Below are 21,041 nucleotides of genomic sequence, written 5' to 3'. Positions count from 1 at the left end.
TGTCTCCAAAAATGACTCTTTTCCCCAGTGTAATTTAGCAAATTGTAATCTGGCTTTTGTTTAGTTGATTCTGGTTTGTTGATTTTTCCATGTTGGCAAAAAGGAAGCAGTGTGTTTGAAGTTTTCCTTAAATACTATTCTACAGTTGTGCCTCCAATTATTGTCAATTAGCCAATCAGAAACTTCAAAAACCTTGACATCATCATCATCTGAGCTTTTTCAGTGGCATAATAATCTTATTGTATGTAAACTTGACTTTCAAGAAGTTATAACAATTTCTCAAAAAGTATCTCTCATTATTCTGCTATTAAGCACAACAGAAACAAATTTGATAATCCTAATTTACCTAAAAGATAAAAGGTTTAGTCACATAAACATCTGACTATGTTTAAATGGTTATGTGCCTTTTTATAGTGTACGTAAACTTCTGGTTTCAACTGTATATAACATTATATCCAAGCAACATATAATCAACAAAATAGTAAAAAAAAATAATAATAACATAAATAATACAAAAGAAAATACATTACATTCAGGGGGGACCAGCAACAATAGCTAAGTCTTTTGGGCTAACAAGTATGCCATGTTTATCTAAAAATGTAGAGTAATTACAAAGTATGCCATTAACATTGAAAAGCTGAGACCCAAAAATGATATAATTTTTAAACCAGTTATTGAAGAGAAGAGATTTGTTTTGATATGACACGTTCTTATTATTCCACATTAAAAATGAATGAAGTGACTTTTGCTTATTTCTGCTTTTTATGGCGCGACGTCTTGCGTCATCACCTCGCAGCAGTACGAGCGTCTCTAATTGGCTGTTGTTGGCGGTGACCTGGCAACCGAGAGAGGGCTTACAGACGCTTATTTATACTGCAAGATCTTCCCGAGAACGGAGGACGCGTCTTTTATTGACATTTTGAGACATTTTCTCGACACTAGCTGCTCTTCATCCGTCTCCAGAGAGGATGTCGACGCGAACGCTGCCGCTGCTCTTCATTAATCTGGGTGGAGAAATGCTGTACATCTTGGACCAGCGACTGCGGGCTCAGAATATCCCAGCAGATAAAGCGAAGAAAGGTAGATGGCAGCTATAATTGCCTGCAAGCCTATTCTAGAGACTCGGGCTGTGATATAATCGTTATAGTTATTGTAGTAAAGAAGCTGTCGGATGTTCTGCTAATGCTCATAATTAGCCAGTTAGCCTGCTTGTTTCAATGCAGTCCTGCGGTGGCCCAGATCAGTTACCGTTGCAGATCCCACCAGATCAGTTACGATGCAAAAGTCATTTATTCAGTTGTTTATTTAGTGACGTAAAGCATAACTTGTAAATGGTAACAAACAGAGGCTCCCTTAAATGTGAATGTCATGGCATTACAAAGGAAGCAAATATTAACGTAGCACACTACAATTTCTAATAAGACATTTAGCAAAAAACAACTTGTTGATTTAATAAATCGAGGTAACTTTTACATCAATGTATTTCTAAAAAAAATGGGTAAATATTTGCCAGAACAAATGTAAATCTGCACACTAATATATATATTTTTTCAGATAATTATAAAGTGAAAATAATAATAAATTTCAAATCATTTTAATTTATCATGGATTATATTTTTAAACATTTATTGTTGTATTTTTTATTGATGTAAATCATAACTTGTAAATGGAAACAAACAGGCTCTTCAAAATGTGAATGACATGGCTTTAGAAAAGGATGCAATTCTAAATTCAGCACACCACATTTTCTAACAACACATTTAGCAAAAACCAACTTGTTGATTTAATAAACTGAGTTACAGTTGAGTCAGAATTATTAGCCCCCTTTTCCCCCTAATTTCTGTATAACGAAGAGATTTTTTTCAACACATTTCTAAACATAATAGTTTTAAAAACTCATTTATAATAACTGATTTATCTTTGCCATGATGACAGTAAATAATATTTGACTAGATATTTTTCAAGACACTTCTATACAGCTCAAAGTGACATTTAAAGGCTTAACTAGGTTAATTAGGTTAACTAGGCAGGTTAGGGTAATTAGGCAAGTTATTGTAAAACGATGGTTTGTTCTGTTGACTATTGGAAAAAAATGTTTAAAGCGGCTAATAATTTTGTCCCCAAAATGGTGTTTAAAAAATGAAAAACTGCTTTTATTCTAGCCTAAATTAAACAAATAAGACTTTCTCCAGAAGAAAAAAATATTATCAGACATAATGTGAAAATGTCCTTGCTTTGTTAAACATAATTTGGGAAATATCTAAAAAAGAAAAAAAACAAAAAAGAAAAATCAAAGGGGGGTTAGTAATTCTGACTTCAACTGTACATCAATGTATTGCTAGGCAAAATGGGCAAATATTTGCCAGAACAAATGCAAATCTGCACAATAATGTATTTTCTTGAGATAATTATGAAGTAAATATAATAATAAATATCAAATAATTTTAATTTATCATGGATTATATCCTTAAACATTTATTGTTGTATTTTTTATTGATGTAAATCATAACTTGTAAATGGAAACAAACAGAGGCTCTTCAAAATGTGAATGTCATGGCTTTAGAAAAGGAAGCAATTATTAATTCTGCACACCACATTTTCTAACAACACATTTAGCCAAAACCAACTTGTTGATTTATTAAACAGTGGTACATCAATGTATTCCAAAGAAAAATGGTTAAATATCTAACTAAATCTGCACAAAATATTTTTGTTCAGATAGTTATAAAGTAAAAGTCATTTAATTGATCAATTTTATCATGATTATATGCTTAAACATTTAACAGATTAGATACACACTTGAAGTGTCTAATCCATGTTGAATAAAACTATTTAAGTAGACAGCAATAAACTAGCGGTCATACCTTAAAGTGGTAGAACTGTGTGAGATTGACAAAAATATATCTTGAAGGTTTTGATTATTTGATTATTATTCATTCATTTAAGGGGTCGCCACAGTGGAATGAACCGCCAACTTATCCAGCACATGTTTTACGCAGCGGATGCCCTTCCAGCTGCAACCCTTCTTTGGAAAACATCCATACACTATCATTCAAACACACTACGGACAATTTTAGCCTACCCAATTCACCTGTACCTCATGTGTTTGGACTGTTGCGGAAACCGGAGCACCCAGAGAAAACCCACACGAGCACGGGGAGAACATGCAAACTCCACACAGAAACGCCAACTGACCCAGCTGAGGCTCAAACCAGCAACCTTCTAGCTGTGAGGTGACAGCACTACCTACTGAGGCCACTGCATCGCCTATTTGTTTATTATTATAGGAAAAATTATAATTCATGTTGTGCTGAGTTCAATTTTTACTATGATGGAAAAAGCGACATTGAAATTTGCAGTAGGCATAGCCTTCCATTGAATGGTTCATTTAAATGATTTATTTAATTATTTAGGCATTTACTGTGACAGTAGCTTTTGTCTCTCAATAATTCAGCCCAAATAAATCAATAAGTTGTTTGAATAAGTGATTCAGTGAAATGCTATTCGATATCAATCAAAGCTATCAATGAAAGGTTACAAACTGCCATGAATGAATGAATCGTTCACTTGAATAGTTAAAATTTTTATTTAGGTCACACTTTATTTTGATGGTCTGTTTCTTGAATTTAAGCTACATTGCATGTGCATGCCAACTAATTCTCATTAGATTATAACTAGACTGTTAGCTTGGGATTCGGTTTACTGTTAGTTGACATGTACTGTACTTGCAAAGTTTCTTCTAGTCAGTTATATGCCTGTTGAAGGAGCAGAATCAACAGATATTAAGCAAACAGTCTACTAATACTCAAAAGGACCCTCAAAATAAAGAGTTGCTTTGATTTGTTATTAGTTTATTAGATTCTTCCCTGTCTTTGTTTGAAACAATGTTCTTTGGGGAAAAAATAATGACAGTATTTTGCTCAAAAAGCTAAGTGTGATCCAAGTATCCTGTAATGATTTAATATAATTTTCACTATATAAGTTGAATAGCTCTATTTGGAAAGATTTTCGGCGAAGCAGTGGCGCAGTAGGTAGTGCTGTCACCTCACAGCAAGAAGGTCCCGGGGTCGCTGGTACGATCCTTGGCTCAGATGGCGTTTCTGTGTGGAGTTTGCATGTTCTCCCTGCGTTCGCATGGGTTTCCTATGGGTGCTCCGGTTTCACCCAAAGTCCAAAGACATGTGGTACAGGTGAATTGGGTAGGCTAAATTTTCCATAGTGTGTGTGTGTGTGTGTGTGTGAATGTGTTTGTGAGGGTTTCCCAGAGATGGGTTGCGGCTGGAAGGGCATCCGCTGCGTAAAAATGTGCTGGATAAGTTTTCGGTTCATTCTGCTGTGGCGACCCCAGATTAATAAAGGGACTAAGCCGACAAGAAAATGAATGAATGAATGGAAACTTTCATATTTCAGAATTGGGGTGATTGTATAAAGGAATGCACTGCATCTGCATATAATAAAGTAAATCCATCACTAGTAGTGATACATACAACACAACTAAGAGCCATTAAAAAAAAACAGTGCTTCATGTTTTTGGGGAGTCCAATATTTTTCATTTACATTTATTGATTAATCAAACATAAAATAGCAATGCATGCAAGTCGTAACTGTTAACTGTCCTCAACTGTAAAACATCCTGGGTTCCAGGATTCCTTCACAAATTGATTAAGTTAACTTAATCGTTTTTACAAATTTAAGTGGATTGAACATAAAACTGTTATTTTGTCCCAAAAAACTCAAGAATTTTAAACATTTTAAAAAAATAATTAGCTGGAACAAGCTGCAAAAGCTCATCATATTTGAGTGGAAACGGTTCAATTCCAAGGGAAAGCAAAAACTAATATGTCCCTTCAATGCAATGTAAGTCAATTTGGATAAAAGCATCAACCAAATGCATAAATGTAAATGTACTGTTTAAATGCAATTTTATATATTTTGTTAAAGCTAAAGAGGTTATCATTTCATTCCCTTTGAGGCCTTTAAAAACTCTTGGAATGTTTTCAAAGTAACAGGCTTTAAATGCACATGCAAATCATGAAGTTTTAGTATATTAGGGTTCCGACTCTTCTTTAAAAAAGGTCTTGAATGTACTTGAATTTTAATTTGATATGAAATTTGTTCGGCGACGCAGTGGCACAGTAGGTAGTGCTGTCGCCTCACAGCAAGAAGGTCGCTGGGTCGCTGGTTCGAACCTCGGCTCAGTTGGCGTTTCTGTGTGGAGTTTGCATGTCCTCCCTGCATTCGTGTGGGTTTCCTCCGGGTGCTCCGGTTTCCCCCACATTCAAAAGACATGCGGTACAGGTGAATTGGGGGGGGGGGGCTAAAATTGCCGTGGTGTGTGTGTGTGTGTGTTTGTGTGTGGATGTTTCCCAGAGATGGGTTGCGGCTAAATGGGCATCCGCTGCGTAAAAACTTGCTGGATAAAGTGGCGGTTAATTCCGTGGTGGCGACCCAGGATTAATAAAGGGACTAAGCCGACAAGAAAATGAATGAATGAATGAAATTTGTTCATGGTCTTATTTCAACAATGTTGTCAAAAACAGAACATAACATGAGAAATTCTATATAAAAAAAACTATAACAAATAACGCATATTTTATTTATTTATTTTTTTCAGAAACTACATTTAACAATTACCAGTATTGAATTCAACAATTTGTATTAAAGTTCTTTGAACATGAAACAGTTTAACTTTTGAAAAAAGACAGTTTCAAAACATCACAATTACTCTAAATTGATATTTTAATGCATCAAAGTATATATATATATATATATATATATATATATATATATATATATATATATATATATATATATATATATATATATATATATTCAATATTAAGTGAGAGTGAAATGTTAAGTACAGTAAGGACATGGCACACTATGTGCTGCAGATGTGAATTACAAAGGTACTTGATTTGAAATTAATGGTGCTTTAAAAGGTCATTGAAAGTCCTTGAATCTGCTGTGGGAAGAGTGGGAACCCACTCTGCTTAAACTTTTATAAACTTTTATCTTTTTTTTTATTTTTTTGCAAGTAATCCACAAACCACATGCATTCTGAGCTTTGGTACTGATCCCAATTTGGCATATCTTGCAATGCGACTGTTGCTAATGCTGTAATCATATAATGTGCAGACCTTGTCAAAACAAGATGTGTTATGCCCATTTATTTTCAGGACCATTATAGATTAATATCTAAAAATCACAAATAAGCTTTAACTACTTTTCTCTTTATGAAAACTTCCTCAGTCTGTGCATCATTTGCAGGCAACACTGTAACTTGATTTTGTTTGCTCAGTGGCATGCCATTATCATGGTTTCCTGTCTAATATACGCTGCTGTATCAGGGTTTCCTGTCTTTTTCACATAATGAAATGCTTAATGTTACACTGACTCTGGTATCAAATGCAACATAGGTATAAAAAAAACAAAACGACAAAAAAAAAAAAACATTGTAAATAAGCTGCTTCCTGCTTGCAGGTGTGTGTGTGTGTTTGTGTGTGTGTTTGTGTGTGTCATAGACATCTGATGCCATACCTACTATGTAGTTACTTCCACTAAGGAACATATTCAATATATATATTTTCTCATTTGCAATCTTTGTAGCCACTGTAGCAGATTGGCTAGAGGAGGACAGAAAAAGAGGTATTGCTAACATTCTGCTCGCTTCGACTGCTGGCCGTAGAGAAAAGTAGTGTGCGTGTACACATGCCAGCTCTCATAGACACTTGCTGCATAGAGGGAGATGGGGTTTATGTGCTATTTTAATTGCAATTTCATATTTTGAATGATGATATGACGATTCAGGAAGCTTAGACAGCTGTTTTTAGCATACTGAGATATGATAGAAATTTCGGGATGGGTTTTTAGCATTTGTGTACTCCTCAGTCAGCATGTCTGTTGACTGTTTACAGATTCTTCTCTGTGAAAACATCTGCGCATACAATAAAGCTTGATTTATTTATTTATTGCCACAAGAGCTTTCTGCAGCACAGACTGCATTCTGCTTGCTTACTTTTTTGTTGAGTTTTTTTTCACAGATTTGTTTTTCACTGCAGCGCTTTGCTCTTGTGTGTGTGTGTTTTTTTGTGCTAGTTATGAATGATATTATTACCACCATGTTCAATAAGAAGTTTCTGGAGGAGTTGTTCAAGCCACAAGAACTGTACTCCAAGAAAGCCTTGCGGACTGTGTTTGACCGACTGGCTCACGCCTCCATCATGAGACTCAACCAAGCCAGTATGGACAAGGTGAAGTTTAATATCATTTTTCTTGGATTATGAAAAAAGGTTTGTAAGACTGTCGAGACACTTTTATAATCATGACATGACACATTATGAATATGATGGAGATTGTCTGCATGCAGGGTGTTTTAATTGCAAAATTTGTTATGAGTACTTGACATAAACAAATACATCACAAGTTGACACTACAAAGACAACATAACTTCTCATAAACATGGTTATCATGAGATCATTATAAATGACATGAATATTTTATGATCTTTTTTTAGTAGAGCAAAATAAATTTGACATTTAAAATTTCTCATTAATTGTCAATAGTCTGTCAAGTTATTTTATAACAGCATCATTAACATTTAATGACATTTTTTGTGGTTGAAATATTTTTATTATTAGAAATTTTAGCAGACATTCGATTGTAAATATTCTTTTTTAAAATATAAACATAAAACTTACATTTTAACAATTAGACATTTAAAAAAAGTAGAAAAAAACAACAACTAACAGTCATAAAAATATATATAAAAAATAAATAAATAAACAATAATTTCCCCAACCAACCACCCAGCAGTGCTAGCCAATAGTAAAAGTAGATACTAAAGGCATAGTAAACTTATAAATCACAAGTTTATGGAAAGGAAATAAAAGGGGACCAAATTATTTTTAGGGTATACCTGATTTTTTTCCAGATGTAATGTACCTTTTAACTCTGTCAGCCATAATTGAAAAGTTGGAACTTCTTTTTTTCTTCCAAAACAAAAGGATAAGTTTTCTTGGCAGAGAACAACTCACATGAAACAAACTGTTTTTGTACCCGTCTCCGAAATTTTTCAGAAACTCAAAAATATAAATAATATTTGATCTGTTTCAATCGGAGTGTCTAATTTAATGACATTTTTAATGACAAATTCAATTGGTATCACTATAGTTAAGAAACAAAAAAATAATGATGCTTTTATAATATTCATTTTATTATATTCATGTTTATGACAGATTTATGACAGGTTTTGTTGTCTTGATAATGTCATTTACTATTCCATTCAATTCATCTTTATTTCTATAGCGCTTTTACTATGTAGATTGTGTCAAAGCAGCTTAACATAGAAGTTGTAGTCAATTGAAACTGTGTCAGTCCAGTTTTCAGAGTTCAGAGTGTTTAAGTTCAGTGTGGTTTAATTTTCTCTGCTGAAAGTCCAAACACTGAAGAGCAAATCCATTGATGCGCACATCCACAAGTCCCAAACCAAGCAAGCCAGTGGCAACAGTGTTGAGGAGCAAACTTCACCAATTGACAAAGGTGAAGGAAAAAAACCTTGAGAGAAACCAGGCTCAGTTAGCCACGACCATTTATCCTCTGGCCAAACGTCTTGTGCAGAGCTGCAGTCTAGGCACCGGAGGCTGAAGAATGCTGGATGTCCATCTTGGAGAAGCTGTACGTGTATGTCACCAGCAGGTGTACAGGCCTGCCCACGCCATCAAATTGACTTGTCTGTCATTGGAGTCTTTCAGGAATCTGTCTCATGCTCTCCACTCCTCTATGACCACTACAGCATCTGCTCAGGATACGGCCAGGTCCAGGATTATGGAGACCTCTAAAGGTCTTTGAGGTCCTCCATGGTTAGCATTAACTCCACACAAGTCTTGGATCACATCAATAACGCTGCACAAGGGTTGGGATGAGTATCCCCAGGTGGAAATGGAGAACAAAAAATAAATAAATTAGCAAAGCTGCTGTTCATTGTGTATTTAAACAAGATATATTAAATATCAATGCAAAAATAAAGGGCTACAAATGAAAAATTATTACATAAAATATGACAAAGACTGAATGTGTTTTATGTCAAGCGGTCAATAAAGACATCTCAAACAATGTCATCTTTGCATTTGAAGTGATATAACTGAGCAAATGATACTTTATGACAGTTGTTGTAAGCATGCATAAAATCTCATTCATATTCATGTGCCATGTCATGAATGCTGTATAAAGGTTTCATGATAGTCTTATGAACACCCCTTCAAGTAAAGTGTTTTTTTCTCTCACTTTTTCCCTTACATATCTCTCTGTGCTCAGTTCTTATGAATCATTTCTTTTTTTTTTTTGTCTGGTTCACCAAATTCACCAATTCACCAAATTTATATTTCTATTTTATTTAGATCTTTAACTGGAAACTCTTTAAGTCTACTTACATTTTAGGCTTGATATTGTTGAATGGCTCCCTCTAGTGTGTGAAATGTAAAAATATTAAATATGTAATGTTTTCATGTAATAAGGAAAATGGGCTCTATGTACAGCTAGTGTTTATCAGACAGCGATGAACTTCCAGTGAGAGCTTTATGTGACTATTTTCAATTTCATGATTTTTTTTTTACAACATCGATGTTGTAAAGTAATTAAAATACATTCAGTTAAATAGCGTCCATTTGGTTGTTAAAGCGTAAAAAGAGACGAAAGACTATTTAAACACAGGCGCTGTCATTAACCGCAGACTAGTGCAGAAATTCCATCAAAACCACTGGAGTAAAATGAATTTCCATATTTTAAAGAAATGGCGGGGGATAATAGAATTAAATACAGTGGCTCTCACTTTATATAGCATCTCAGCCAGGCAGTAAAGATCGCAGTGTTTTTTTAAGAAATCAGATCTTGCACATGCCGATTTTGTATGGGATGAGTATATGAGTTGAGTTCATTTTGTTGAACACAAAAGGAGGATGTTTTGAAGAATGTTAGAAACCGGTAGCCATTGATTTCCATTGTGACTTTGGAATTCAAAAGTTTCCAACATTCTTCAGACAATCTTCATTTGTGTTCAGCAGAAGAAAGAAACACTAAGTTTTAAGAGTTAAATGGTGAGTGAGTTCTTACTTTTGGGTTAACTGTCCCTTTTACTGTCCTTGTTTTTGTCCATTTGTAGCTCTATGATTTGATGACAATGGCGTTCAAGTATCAAGTCCTGCTATGTCCTCGTCCTAAAGACATTCTCCTTGTGTCCTTCAACCACATGGATGCTATCAGGGACTTTGTAAAAGATACTCCCAGCATCCTCAGCCAAGTGGACGAAACAAACAAACAACTCATAGAGGTACAGTAGGGTCTCTTCAATATCTATGTAAATGCACGGCTGTTCTGAATGATACATTTTAGGGTTATTTTTGTTTGTTTAATGTATATTTAAAAATCTTATTCTTAACTCTTAGATATATACCTCTTTATCCGGTGGAGAGTTTCAACTAATTAGACAAACACTGCTCATCTTCTTTCAAGATATGCATATAAGAGTAAGTATTTTCTTGCTTTGATGTAGTGTCTGTTGTACATAAAATTACAAGTTATTTTATACAGTCAAGCCCAAAGTTATTCATAACCCTGACATATTCTGACTTAAAGTTTTTGTTCAAATGTAAATAAAAGCTGAGAAATATGGTTTTTCACAATGATGCCTCTTATTATCTTTTGGGAGAAGCCTGTGTCATTTCTGGTCCAAAAATAAAACTAGCTGGTTGAATAAAGGTTATTTAAGTCAGAATTTGCCTTGGATATGAATAATTTCTGGCTTAACTGCATATAGAAAGCATATTAAAGGCAAGTAAAATCTAAAATTTTGTGTGAGTGTTCTGTCATCATTCAGTTTAGCAGATCCATCTATGGTAAATTGAAACAATAGTCTTACTCTGATCTGTACTTATTAAAAATACATAAAACAACAAGGGATTTTTGATTTTGTATCATATTTTAAATGGTTGAAAACTTTTCTTAAAAGTTTGAAAAACCTAGGTTAATGTCAAAGTATAAATATTTAAAATGACAATTAATAATTTTTTTCTTCAAATGATTTCTGTTCTAAATGTGAATTTTTATTGTATTAAATTTTTTATTGCTGTGTCTTCTGTATATCCATTGTTGGATGTATATGATTCTGAAGGTATGATAACCTCGGATAAAAAATATTGTGGTTTCAGTATCTGTGTTGTGATTACTGCTCTAAAATATGTTCTTTTAAAATGTCTGGGTAAAAAAAAGAAAGCTTGTTTTCACTTTGAACACAATTTATTTTATTTTGAAAAACATTTATAATATTTTGGAACAGTAGAAGTGTCAGGCTAAATAATGCAAATAAATAAACACTGATTAATAAAACACTGATTTCTTTACAGATGTCTTTTCTGCTGGAGATGCTGTTGTCCAAAAAAAAAAAAAATATATATATATATATATATCTTGCATATACCGTAGAAACAGTATAACAAAACATATTGGAGGTTTTAAAGCCTTGACTTTTCCAAGCCTAAAATTAGGCTTTATACCTTGAAATTAGTAATCATCCCATGTCTTTTACTGTAATTAAATTACTTATCCTCTAAAAAAAGTTTAGAGAAAGAAATTACTGTTCATTTTTAAGTCATTTAATTACAGTTACTTATAATGCCTTAAATGTTGCAAATAAAAACAACAGTTCTTTATAAATCAATTCAGAGAAGCAGAGTAATTGTATCTTGCTAGGCAAATATATTTTGCAGAATAATTATTTTATTAAGATGATCGCTCTTGCTTAAAGTAATGAAAATTTACAATGTTTATAAAAATGTTTGCACTTAAAGTAATCAAAATTTACAATGTTTGTTTTGCTAGCCTAAATAAACAATTAATTTAGTAAGCTTTCTACTGAAAAAACATTTTTGATTATCTTTAGGCAAGGCAAGTTTATTTATATAGCACATTTCATACACAGTCGCAATTCAAAGTGCTTTAAATAAACAGGAATAAAAGAGATAAGCATAAGAAAATAAAAACAAATGATAAAAACAGATTAAAAATGTATTAAAACAGGTTATAAAAGAGTCTTAATTTGAATGTGCCTAATGTTGGAGCACATCTGATCAATTCTGGAAACTGATTCCAGCAGCAGGGGGGGCGTAATAGCTTAATGCGGATTCACCCTGCTTTGACTAAACCCTTGGAATTTCTAGTTTATATAATCTTAAAGATCTGAGTGATCTGTTAGGTTTGTATTCAGTATTCTTTCTGATTTTCTGGTTCTGGTCAGAATCCTGGCCGAAACATTCTGGATGAGCTGCAACTGTCTGACTGTCTCTTTGGAAAGGCTAGTGAGGGGTACATTACAGTAATCCAACCTGCTGCTGATAAAAGCATGAACAAGTTTCTCTAAGTCCTCACTAGAAACAAAGCATCTTATTCTTGCAATGTTTTTGAGATTATAGTATGCTGCTTTACTTGGCATGACTACTGAAACTCCTATCTTTTGACAAAATCTAACCATTTGCTTCTGCTTTGGAATGGTAGTCCTTCTCTGATGATGTCATTTTGATGGCTTGGGTGAAATGTGCTTAGCCACGCCCCTCAAACCAAAAATTAAACTCCACCCCTACTCAATATCTGTTTCATTTGGAACACATCATTGTTCTTCCAACATCTAGTTCACATGGGCTTTAAGAAACATTGAATTGCATCAGAAATTCGTTCAATTTATGGTATAAATTCAGAAAAGCAAAGTAACTGTATTCATTTTTTTACTCAGATATTTTGCAGAATATTTCTACTCTTCAACTAAAGAATGGCTCTGATTTTATTTTCATTAGATTAATTATTATTACATGACATTATTATGTAACATAATGTTACCGATTTATTTGTCAGACGATTACAAATACACGAGAAATTATGAATTAAGAAAAAAGTTAGTCAATGAAAATATATGGAATTTCTGAATATGGTTTCATTGCTCTGATCATGCAGAAAATATTTTATGTGCATTAAACAAAATATATTGAAGCATAATAATAATAATAACAACCTGTTTTTAGGTATCAATTTTCTTGAAAGACAAAGTGCAGAACTCCAATGGACGATTCGTTCTCCCCACGTCAGGCCCTGTTCCTTTTGGCACACAAACCCCAGGACTCATAAGGTCAGTTGGATAAGATTCTGCAAATGTTACTAGACATTACATACTTGAGGGAGAGAAAAAAATACTAAACCAAAGCATTTATAAGGCTGATAGGGCCAGAATCAGAACAGTTCAGAGCTGGAGCGTTGTGTATGTTTGCTCTGAAGTCACTTCCCTTTCTTGATTTTGCGCTGACAGAGTCAGACTATGAGGGTTTATAGTTAATTGCATTAACAAGAGACTTGGGCGTATAAGAAAGCTTTTCTAAATATAGTCCGTGTTTAGGCTGTGACTTAAAGTAGTTATTCTAATAGCATTTAAGTTGGCAAAATGTTCATGACCAATTTATGTTTAAACTTCATGTTCAATATATAGCTGGGGACGTTTTCTTTTAAGATGAAGAAAATCATGTGAAAATATATTTTGAATAGTCATAATTTCAATCATACTTAAAACACATAATTTTTAGTAAATTAACTAAACTTTAGAAGTGCTTTTAGACCCCCAGAAAATGATTTTGAATGTACTGTGAGGGTTAACAAACAAATAGTAATGGATTTACAATAAGAATGTATTATTTCTGATTGTGTTTAATTCCCAGGATTTTTAGCTGTAGTGGTGAGGAAGTGAGAAGAACTCAGTTCAGAGATGGTGGCAATTACCACACTGCTCTTCGAGAGGGATCTTTTGAAATGTATGGGGATCGAGTCATCAAACTGGGCACAAACATGTGAGCATCTAACTATTCCTACTACTAGTGGAATGATATGCTTGTGGGTGTAATTGATCAGGTGTTAAGTTTTATCTGTAGCAAAGCGTCATCTCTAATTGATTTGTGAATAATTTAGCAGTAAACCCGAGACAGGTTGCATTTCACTGGAGCATCAGCTGAACGTTTGTCCTGTTTGTTGTTTCAGGTACAGTGTAAGTCGTCCTGTTGAGACACACATGTCTGGAACCTCCAAAAACTCTTCACAGCACACCAAGGTAAGTTCAGAATTGAGTTGGCATTTATAAATTGCATCCTTTTTTACATATACAAGTCTCTTTCAATATATATATATATATATATATATATATATAAATAAATTATTGTTTATTAAATATATCAGAAATGTATGTATAGCATGAGTATTTGACTTATTTCATGCTCTTTTGAAGGTAAACACAACTCCCAATCCTTTGGCAAAAGAAGAGTTGAATCTGCTTGCTAGACTTATGGGTGGGTTGGAGGTGCAGAAACCCCCCAGCACTGACTCTGGCTTTCGTGTCAACCTCTTCGCCACTGATGAGGAGGAAGAGTGAGTTTGAATTCTTTATGGATTGATAAAAAACTAGACTGTCATTAATAGATTCAAGGTTGGTCTCACTAAAACATAGGTGGTGTTTATCGCCCAAAATAAATATGAAGTGGTGTCATTAGTGTTATTTATGTCTGGGCATTTTACTAATCAGTCTTAATAATGATTTAGCTTAGAGTCTTATTATTGAACGTCTTATTTAACATTTTTAGAGGGAAAAAAAGCTTCCATTTGAGGTCAGTAAGATATGGAAATGGAAAATGAAGAGATTTATTATTGAAAAAGTTTTATTCAAAAAAAGTATGTTCTTTTGAACTTTCTATGAACTTCCAGGAAATGTTAACTATACCATCGTGTCGAAAAATAATTAGCCAGGATATTATGATAATATTTCGAGAAAATATTAGTAGAATTACTGACAGTGTATGGGGAAATTTACCTTTAAAAGTAAAGAATTAAATTCTACATATTAAAATGAATTACGTAGTTACTTTTAAGGAAAGCTATGGAGCGTTATGTTACTTTTGTGTTGTTTTTTCATCTGAGGTGGGCCTACATAAAAAAATAAAAAATAAATTTAAAAAAATATTTTTTTTGACACATACACTAACTGGCCACTTTATTAGGTACACCTTACTAGTAACAGGTTGGACCGCGTTTTGCTTTCAGAACTGCCTTAATCTATCATGGCATATATACAACAAGGTGCTGGAAATATTAAATATAAAACATGCGAATCTCCCGTTCCACCACATCCTCGAGATGCTCTATTGGATTAGGATCTAGTGACTGTGGAGCCCATTTGAGTTCAGTGAACTCATTGTCATGTTCAAGAAACCAGTCTGAGATGATTTGCGCTTTATGACGTGGCGTGTTATGGAAGTAGCCATCAGAAGATGTGTACACTGTGGTCATAAAGGGATGGTCAGCAACAGCACTCAGGTAGGCTTTGGCGTTGATGTGATACTCATTTGGTACTAATGGGCCCAAAGTGTTCCAAGGAAATATCCCTCACACCATTACACACATTAATGAGCAGTTGGACAGGTGTACCTAATAAAGTGGCCAGTGAGTGTATATGGCCCTTTTACACCAAAAGCGAAATGTTAAGTGAATAAACCTCAGGCTGAAGGAAATGTAAATTCATGTTGGTACAGTTGAGACAGAGCTCAATCAAATCTTTTTACATTACATACAAGAATAGGATGCATGAAAAAACTTTTCAGCAATGTATATTTAGTGTTTCTAAATTTCAGTTTTTATTCATTTTAAGGGAGACTGAATCTGTTTTTGTGTGAGTAATTATGTTCACATTAAAATTAGAACTACAGTTGGTATCGTTAGCAGATTGCACAAAAACATCTGCACTTGCTTCCAATTACTTTCTACACAGGTCAATCAGTCAGTCAATAAAGTAACTCGCATTACTTTTTAAAATAGTAACTTAGATAATTTTCTTGAAAATTAAAAAGTAAAGCAATAATGTACTAGTTACTTGAAAAAAGTAATCAGATTACACAACTTGTCATGCATTACCCCCAACAATACCTTACTAATCTTGTTCATATCGCCACACCTTCTCGAACACTCAGGTCCTTTTCTTCCATTTAACTCACTGTTCCCTCTGTCCTCCTTGTCACCATGGGGAGCAGATCCCTAAGCCATTCTGCTCCTCAGCTTTGGAATTCACTTCCTATGAATCTCCGTAATTTAGACTCTCTTTAACAATTTAAATCCAAACTCATAACACATCTGTTTAGAACGGCTTATTCTCTTTAACCCGACTGCATTTAAAAAAAATGTTTTGTATTCTATTAACTTTTATTGTGTTTTTATTTAAACTGATTGTTCTCGCTGTCCTGAACCGTGACCTTGAGTGTAAAGAAAAGCGCCTTTAAATAAAATGCATTTTTATTATTTTTATTATTAACACTAGCTACTGGAGTATCCACTGGATGCTGGATTTGTAATTTGGAATAATTAATAATTCAGTTACAGATACAATTTTTTTAGTAATAATAATTATGCTTCCAAAAAAACTTAAAATATTACTGTTGAATTGGAGACAAAAAACATAAAAAATCCTTTCTAACATCAAATTTTTTGAAGGGTATATTATTATTGTAAAATAGGACCCTGTCATTTTATGTATACAACAAAACTATATGCAGAAAATAAAGCTTGGCATATCATAAAATGGATCCAACACAATTTGCAAGAAATTTAACAATTCTGATTCTCCACAGGGAAGCTTTTATATCAAGACCGGATGAGCTTTCCTATGAAGTTATTAATATCCAGGCAACAAAGGTAAAGTTTACAGTTTGATGCTTTGTACAGTTTTGCTTGCTTTGTTTGATGCTTGCACAGTAATGCACTTTGGCTGTTTCAGCACAATGCCATTTGATCCTTGGCCTCAGAAAACATTGTAATACCTGATTAGCAGTGATCCACCCACACTGAGATACAGCTCTCAGCTTGTCTAATTGGTTCTTGACAGATTTGCTTTTTGGGCCAGATTTACTAAAAAGGGTGAATGAGCGTTGGAGCACAATCTCATAAAAGTGCAGATAGGATTTCTGCAGCTGATCTACTTGCATTAAGCTGCTGACATAAATTTGCTCTTTATATACTCAGCAGGTGACTTGTTTTTTTTAATACATTTTTTTAAATATATTTTTAAATACATTTGCAACAATTATAAAAAAATTCACATTGTCATTTTGAGGTATTGTGTGTAGAATTTTGTGGAAATAAATACATTAAATCCATTTTGTAATAAGGCTGTAACATAAAAAAGGTGTAAAAGAGCTATGAATACTCTCCGGGTGTACTGTATTTAAACTATACACATAACCTAAGACAGACTATACAAGTCATTTTAAATAGGACAAAACAATATTGTGAAAGAGATCTTTTGCAAAAGAGGTATTTTAAGGTTGAAGAAAATAAGTAGAGCAACGTGATTTGTGCTACATTCTCAGGTAAACATTGTTTTCCTTATTGAGTCCCTGTAATACGGAGTTCATATGTGTGCATATAGAGAGAAGAGTGTTTCCACAGGTGGTTTATTAGACCCACTCACCTGTCTGAAGCAAACTTCAGAAATGCACAGTTTTGTTTTGTTTAGTTTTTTCTAGAGATATGAAAACCTTAAAAACGTTTTTTTTTTTATCTTATGTATTATCATTATTAATATTGTTGTATTTACCTTGTGTATTTATTGCTGTTTATGACTTTTAATTGTTAGAATATTTTTATAATTATAGAAAAGTGGTGAACATGATCTTTTTTTTTTTTTTGCGAAGACAGAGCCAGAGAAGCTGAAATGGCAAAAAACTTAAAATTCTCTCTTTCTCTCTTTAGAGATATGAAAATATTGTTAAAAAGTGTCTTGTGCGCGTGTCCGTTAAAGTGTCAGAGTAGGGCTGCAGGATATTGGAAAAATCTGATATTACAATATTTTATTTTTCGGCAATAAATATTGCGATATCAATACAGTTACACAAGGTGATTTGAACTGTTTTTTTAGTACAAATATAAAGAAATTCGTAGATCAAGTAAATATATTGTTTCGTTTTCACCTTCAGAAGAAACGTCAAAGTGAATAGCATTTCCTTAATAGAGCAAAATTATCTGCCAATGTGGTTAGTAAAATTATCTTGTTTTTGCTTTGAAATGTAGATATTTGGACTAGAAACAAGCAGTGGTAAAGCAGGTCGCACACCAGAAGCGCCGCTATTTTAGAATTCTAAACATAAGTTTCTATCAGGATACACACACCGGCGCCGCAAGTCGGCGGCAGAAACTCATTCACAGGCCTTAAAAACACATGCGAATTATAAACCTTCACTTTATTGTGATTAAACTTAGCAGTGACTCTACAAACCACATGGCTTCTGGTCAACTACAATTCAGACTCAACATTGCAAATCATGCATTGTGATAACGATTTTGAAACGATATATTGTGCAGCCCTATTAGGCCTCGTTTCCACTTGAAATTACCATCAATGTCTAGAATTCAGCATCAGGATAACTTTAACCTGTTAGAGAGAAGAATGAGCGAGTAACAGCACACCTCTGATTGGCTGATTTCAGGACAAACAGACAAATGCTGAGCTGGCGAAGATCATGGGGGAGTTTGGAGAGACTGGAGAAGCTTCTCCTAGCTCCAGCAGCAAAGGTGATGATCTTCTGGCCATGATGGACGGACTGTGACTTCAACTCCATGTTCCCTTTAACTGAGCAGAGCCAGCGAGCGGTTAAGCAGGATAAAGTGCTACAACTTTTTTTCCCAGCAAAAGAGGCCTTTATCAGGTGACCACAATGACAACCGTAAATATTTAAAGCTCTGGCTAAGCTCAATCAGACATTCCTTCAGCTTTTCTCACCGAACGCAGGTATTGTAATTTAATATGAGTCTTGAGTGAGGCCATGTTTACTTTCCGCATTCGTTCTGTGAGAACCATAACAGTCCATATCACTGCGAACTTCACAGAGGCGTCTATGAGGCTTTGATGCTGCACACACTTCTGTGACATTTAGATCAGTGAACAGAATGAAACGCCTCTTCTGGACTGTCATAGTTGTCCAGGAGGCCGTTCTGTACACATGGAATTCATTGAAATTCGTTTTGATGTGACGTTTCGACTGGTGCGGGATGTTTATCCACACAACAAGCGCTGTTTGAGGAAACCGAAGTGCACTTGCTGTTTTATTTAGCACAGATCCCAAAACTGGTTTACAGGAAGCGCCAGGACAAATGATTTGTGTTTGTTTGTTTGTGTCTATTCAAAGGGAGTGCAACGGGTCAGGTATTCCTGTCAGGAAAATCAAATATAATGTTTTAGTGTGCAAACCGTGCATTAAGCTGAGTTTCTCAGCCATGTTTCTGGAGGACCACCAGCACTGCATGTTTTGGATGTCTCCTTTGTCCGTCACACCTATTACAGGTCTTTCTGCCACTGCTGAAGATCTTAATCAGGTGTGTTTGGTTTAAGAGACGTAGAAAATGTGCAGAGCTGGTGGTCCTCCAGGAATGTGGTTGAGAAACACTGATGTAAAGGAACTATGTGTATATATATATATATAAAAAAACATTTTCATTAAAAGAAAGCAATGCAAATGTATGGTGGATAAAACTGTTTCTATTTTTTCATAAGCATATTAGAGCTTATTTATTGACATAAATTCACCGACTGCTCATTTGTGTCTGTTTACGGTGTCATTATATCGAAATAGATTTGAATGTGAAATAAAATAGATCTTTTTGCTAATAATGAGTTGTCAATGTAACAAATTGTTTGTTTATTTTTATTTTTGCACGACATTCATTTATACCAGTGGTTCCCAGTAGAGGTCGCAAACAATTTCCACTCAAATAAATTTTTATCAAACTATTAGAAGTACCTTATTTTATCCATAACCCACCACAGAAGATAGTTCAAAGTTACATTAAAACAACAACATCCAAATAAAAATTCATCAGCTCAGATTTGGTTGACCAATCAGAGGAAAAAGGGTGTTTCAGCACTGTCTACATGCGCATAATAAATTTTAAAGTCAATTATCCATTTTCCTAACCTCAATCCAAAAACAAAAAGACTCAAAATCACTCTCTCTTTTTTTTCGTTTTTGTGAGCAAAAGAAAAACTGAAAAACGACTGTTTTATTATCATTTTTTTCCGTTTTTTGTTTGAAAACAGATAAGGAATGGATGGAAGATACTATGATTTATCCTTTTACAGTCTATGGATTTATCTCAGTGTTGATACAAAACTGTGACCATGAAGCAAAAAGCACAAAATCAAGAAGCTATAGCAGGGCTGGGCAAACTCGCTCCTGGAGTAGCTCCAACTCTGATCAAACACACCTGCTTATAGATTTCTAGTGATCCTGAAGACACGTATTAGCTTGTTTAGGGGTGTTTGATTAGTGTTGAAGCTAAACGGTGCAAGACACCGGCCCTCCAGGACCGAGTTTGCCCACCCCTGAGCTACAGCATCTTGGGGAACACTAGAGGGCGCAATAGAATAATGCAGCATTGTTGAAACGTTGAGAACAAAAAGTTCTCCACAGTTAACACAAATAAGATGTTTTTGAATAAAGTGTCACAAAAAAATTAGTTATGATTATACGCACATGCAACAGGTTTTGTGAAAAAAAAAAAAATTACTTTAAAAAAAATTAAAAAAAAAAAAAAAAACGTCCCAGAATTTAACAGTCAAAGAATAACTTTATAATAAGCTAATGTAAACGATTAAATAAGCTCCTGTTGTTTCATTTTCCCTTCAACTGTCCAAGTCTCTCTGGCACATGCTGTTTAAACACTTGATCTGTTATGATTTTTCCAGACGAGCAATACTGAAAACCTCTGTGTTCATTTGAATAGTCGTGGGAGCAGAATCTCTCACCCACACGGTCATGAATGAATCGCTGTCACATTTGTTCCTCTGTGGGAAAGAGCTGCTGATTTTCATTACCTGTGCTTTTTAAACTCCCACAGCACTAAATATTTTGACATGATGCTGCTGCAGGACACAACAGCATGATATTTATACAGATTAAATAAAAAACCAAGTAAGAACA

The 21,041-nt window shown here is 34.1% G+C and overlaps 1 protein-coding gene across 5 annotated transcripts; it reads left to right on the top strand.

Annotated features, from left to right (window-relative positions):
• The first annotated feature begins 829 nt into the window (after positions 1 to 829).
• Positions 830 to 19,732, top strand: oscp1b (organic solute carrier partner 1b). Of its 5 annotated transcripts, none has more exons than XR_015511723.1 (11): positions 830 to 1,080; positions 7,099 to 7,253; positions 10,160 to 10,327; positions 10,443 to 10,523; positions 13,068 to 13,171; positions 13,752 to 13,880; positions 14,068 to 14,137; positions 14,312 to 14,451; positions 16,698 to 16,761; positions 18,552 to 19,275; positions 19,490 to 19,732. XR_015511723.1 is itself a non-coding variant. In XM_087287417.1 (10 exons), the coding sequence occupies exons 1-10, from the start codon at positions 969 to 971 to the stop codon at positions 18,669 to 18,671; spliced, it is 1,143 nt and encodes a 380-aa protein (XP_087143543.1). In that variant the 5' UTR covers positions 830 to 968; the 3' UTR covers positions 18,672 to 19,732. The 5 variants fall into 5 exon arrangements, 1 of the variants encoding a protein (XP_087143543.1); XR_015511722.1 differs by having other exon boundaries at positions 18,552 to 19,322; positions 19,473 to 19,732; XR_015511720.1 differs by having other exon boundaries at positions 18,552 to 19,340.
• Positions 19,733 to 21,041: the final 1,309 nt, after the last annotated feature.

The sequence above is a fragment of the Danio rerio genome, chromosome 16, assembly GCF_052040795.2.
Source record: "Danio rerio strain M-AB ecotype USA chromosome 16, GRCz13ab, whole genome shotgun sequence".
NCBI lineage: Eukaryota > Metazoa > Chordata > Actinopteri > Cypriniformes > Danionidae > Danio > Danio rerio.
The sequence above is the reverse complement of the archived record's forward strand: the minus strand, read 5'-3'. Positions and strand labels throughout refer to the sequence as shown.

Coding starts and splice junctions, on each gene's coding strand:
- oscp1b (XM_087287417.1), top strand. CDS start 969: ATGTCGACGCGAACGCTGCCGCTGCTCTTCATTAATCTGGGTGGAGAA. Junction 13,172..13,751: donor CAAACCCCAGGACTCATAAG/GTCAGTTGGATA, acceptor TTTAATTCCCAG/GATTTTTAGCTGTAGTGGTG. Junction 14,138..14,311: donor ACTCTTCACAGCACACCAAG/GTAAGTTCAGAA, acceptor GCTCTTTTGAAG/GTAAACACAACTCCCAATCC.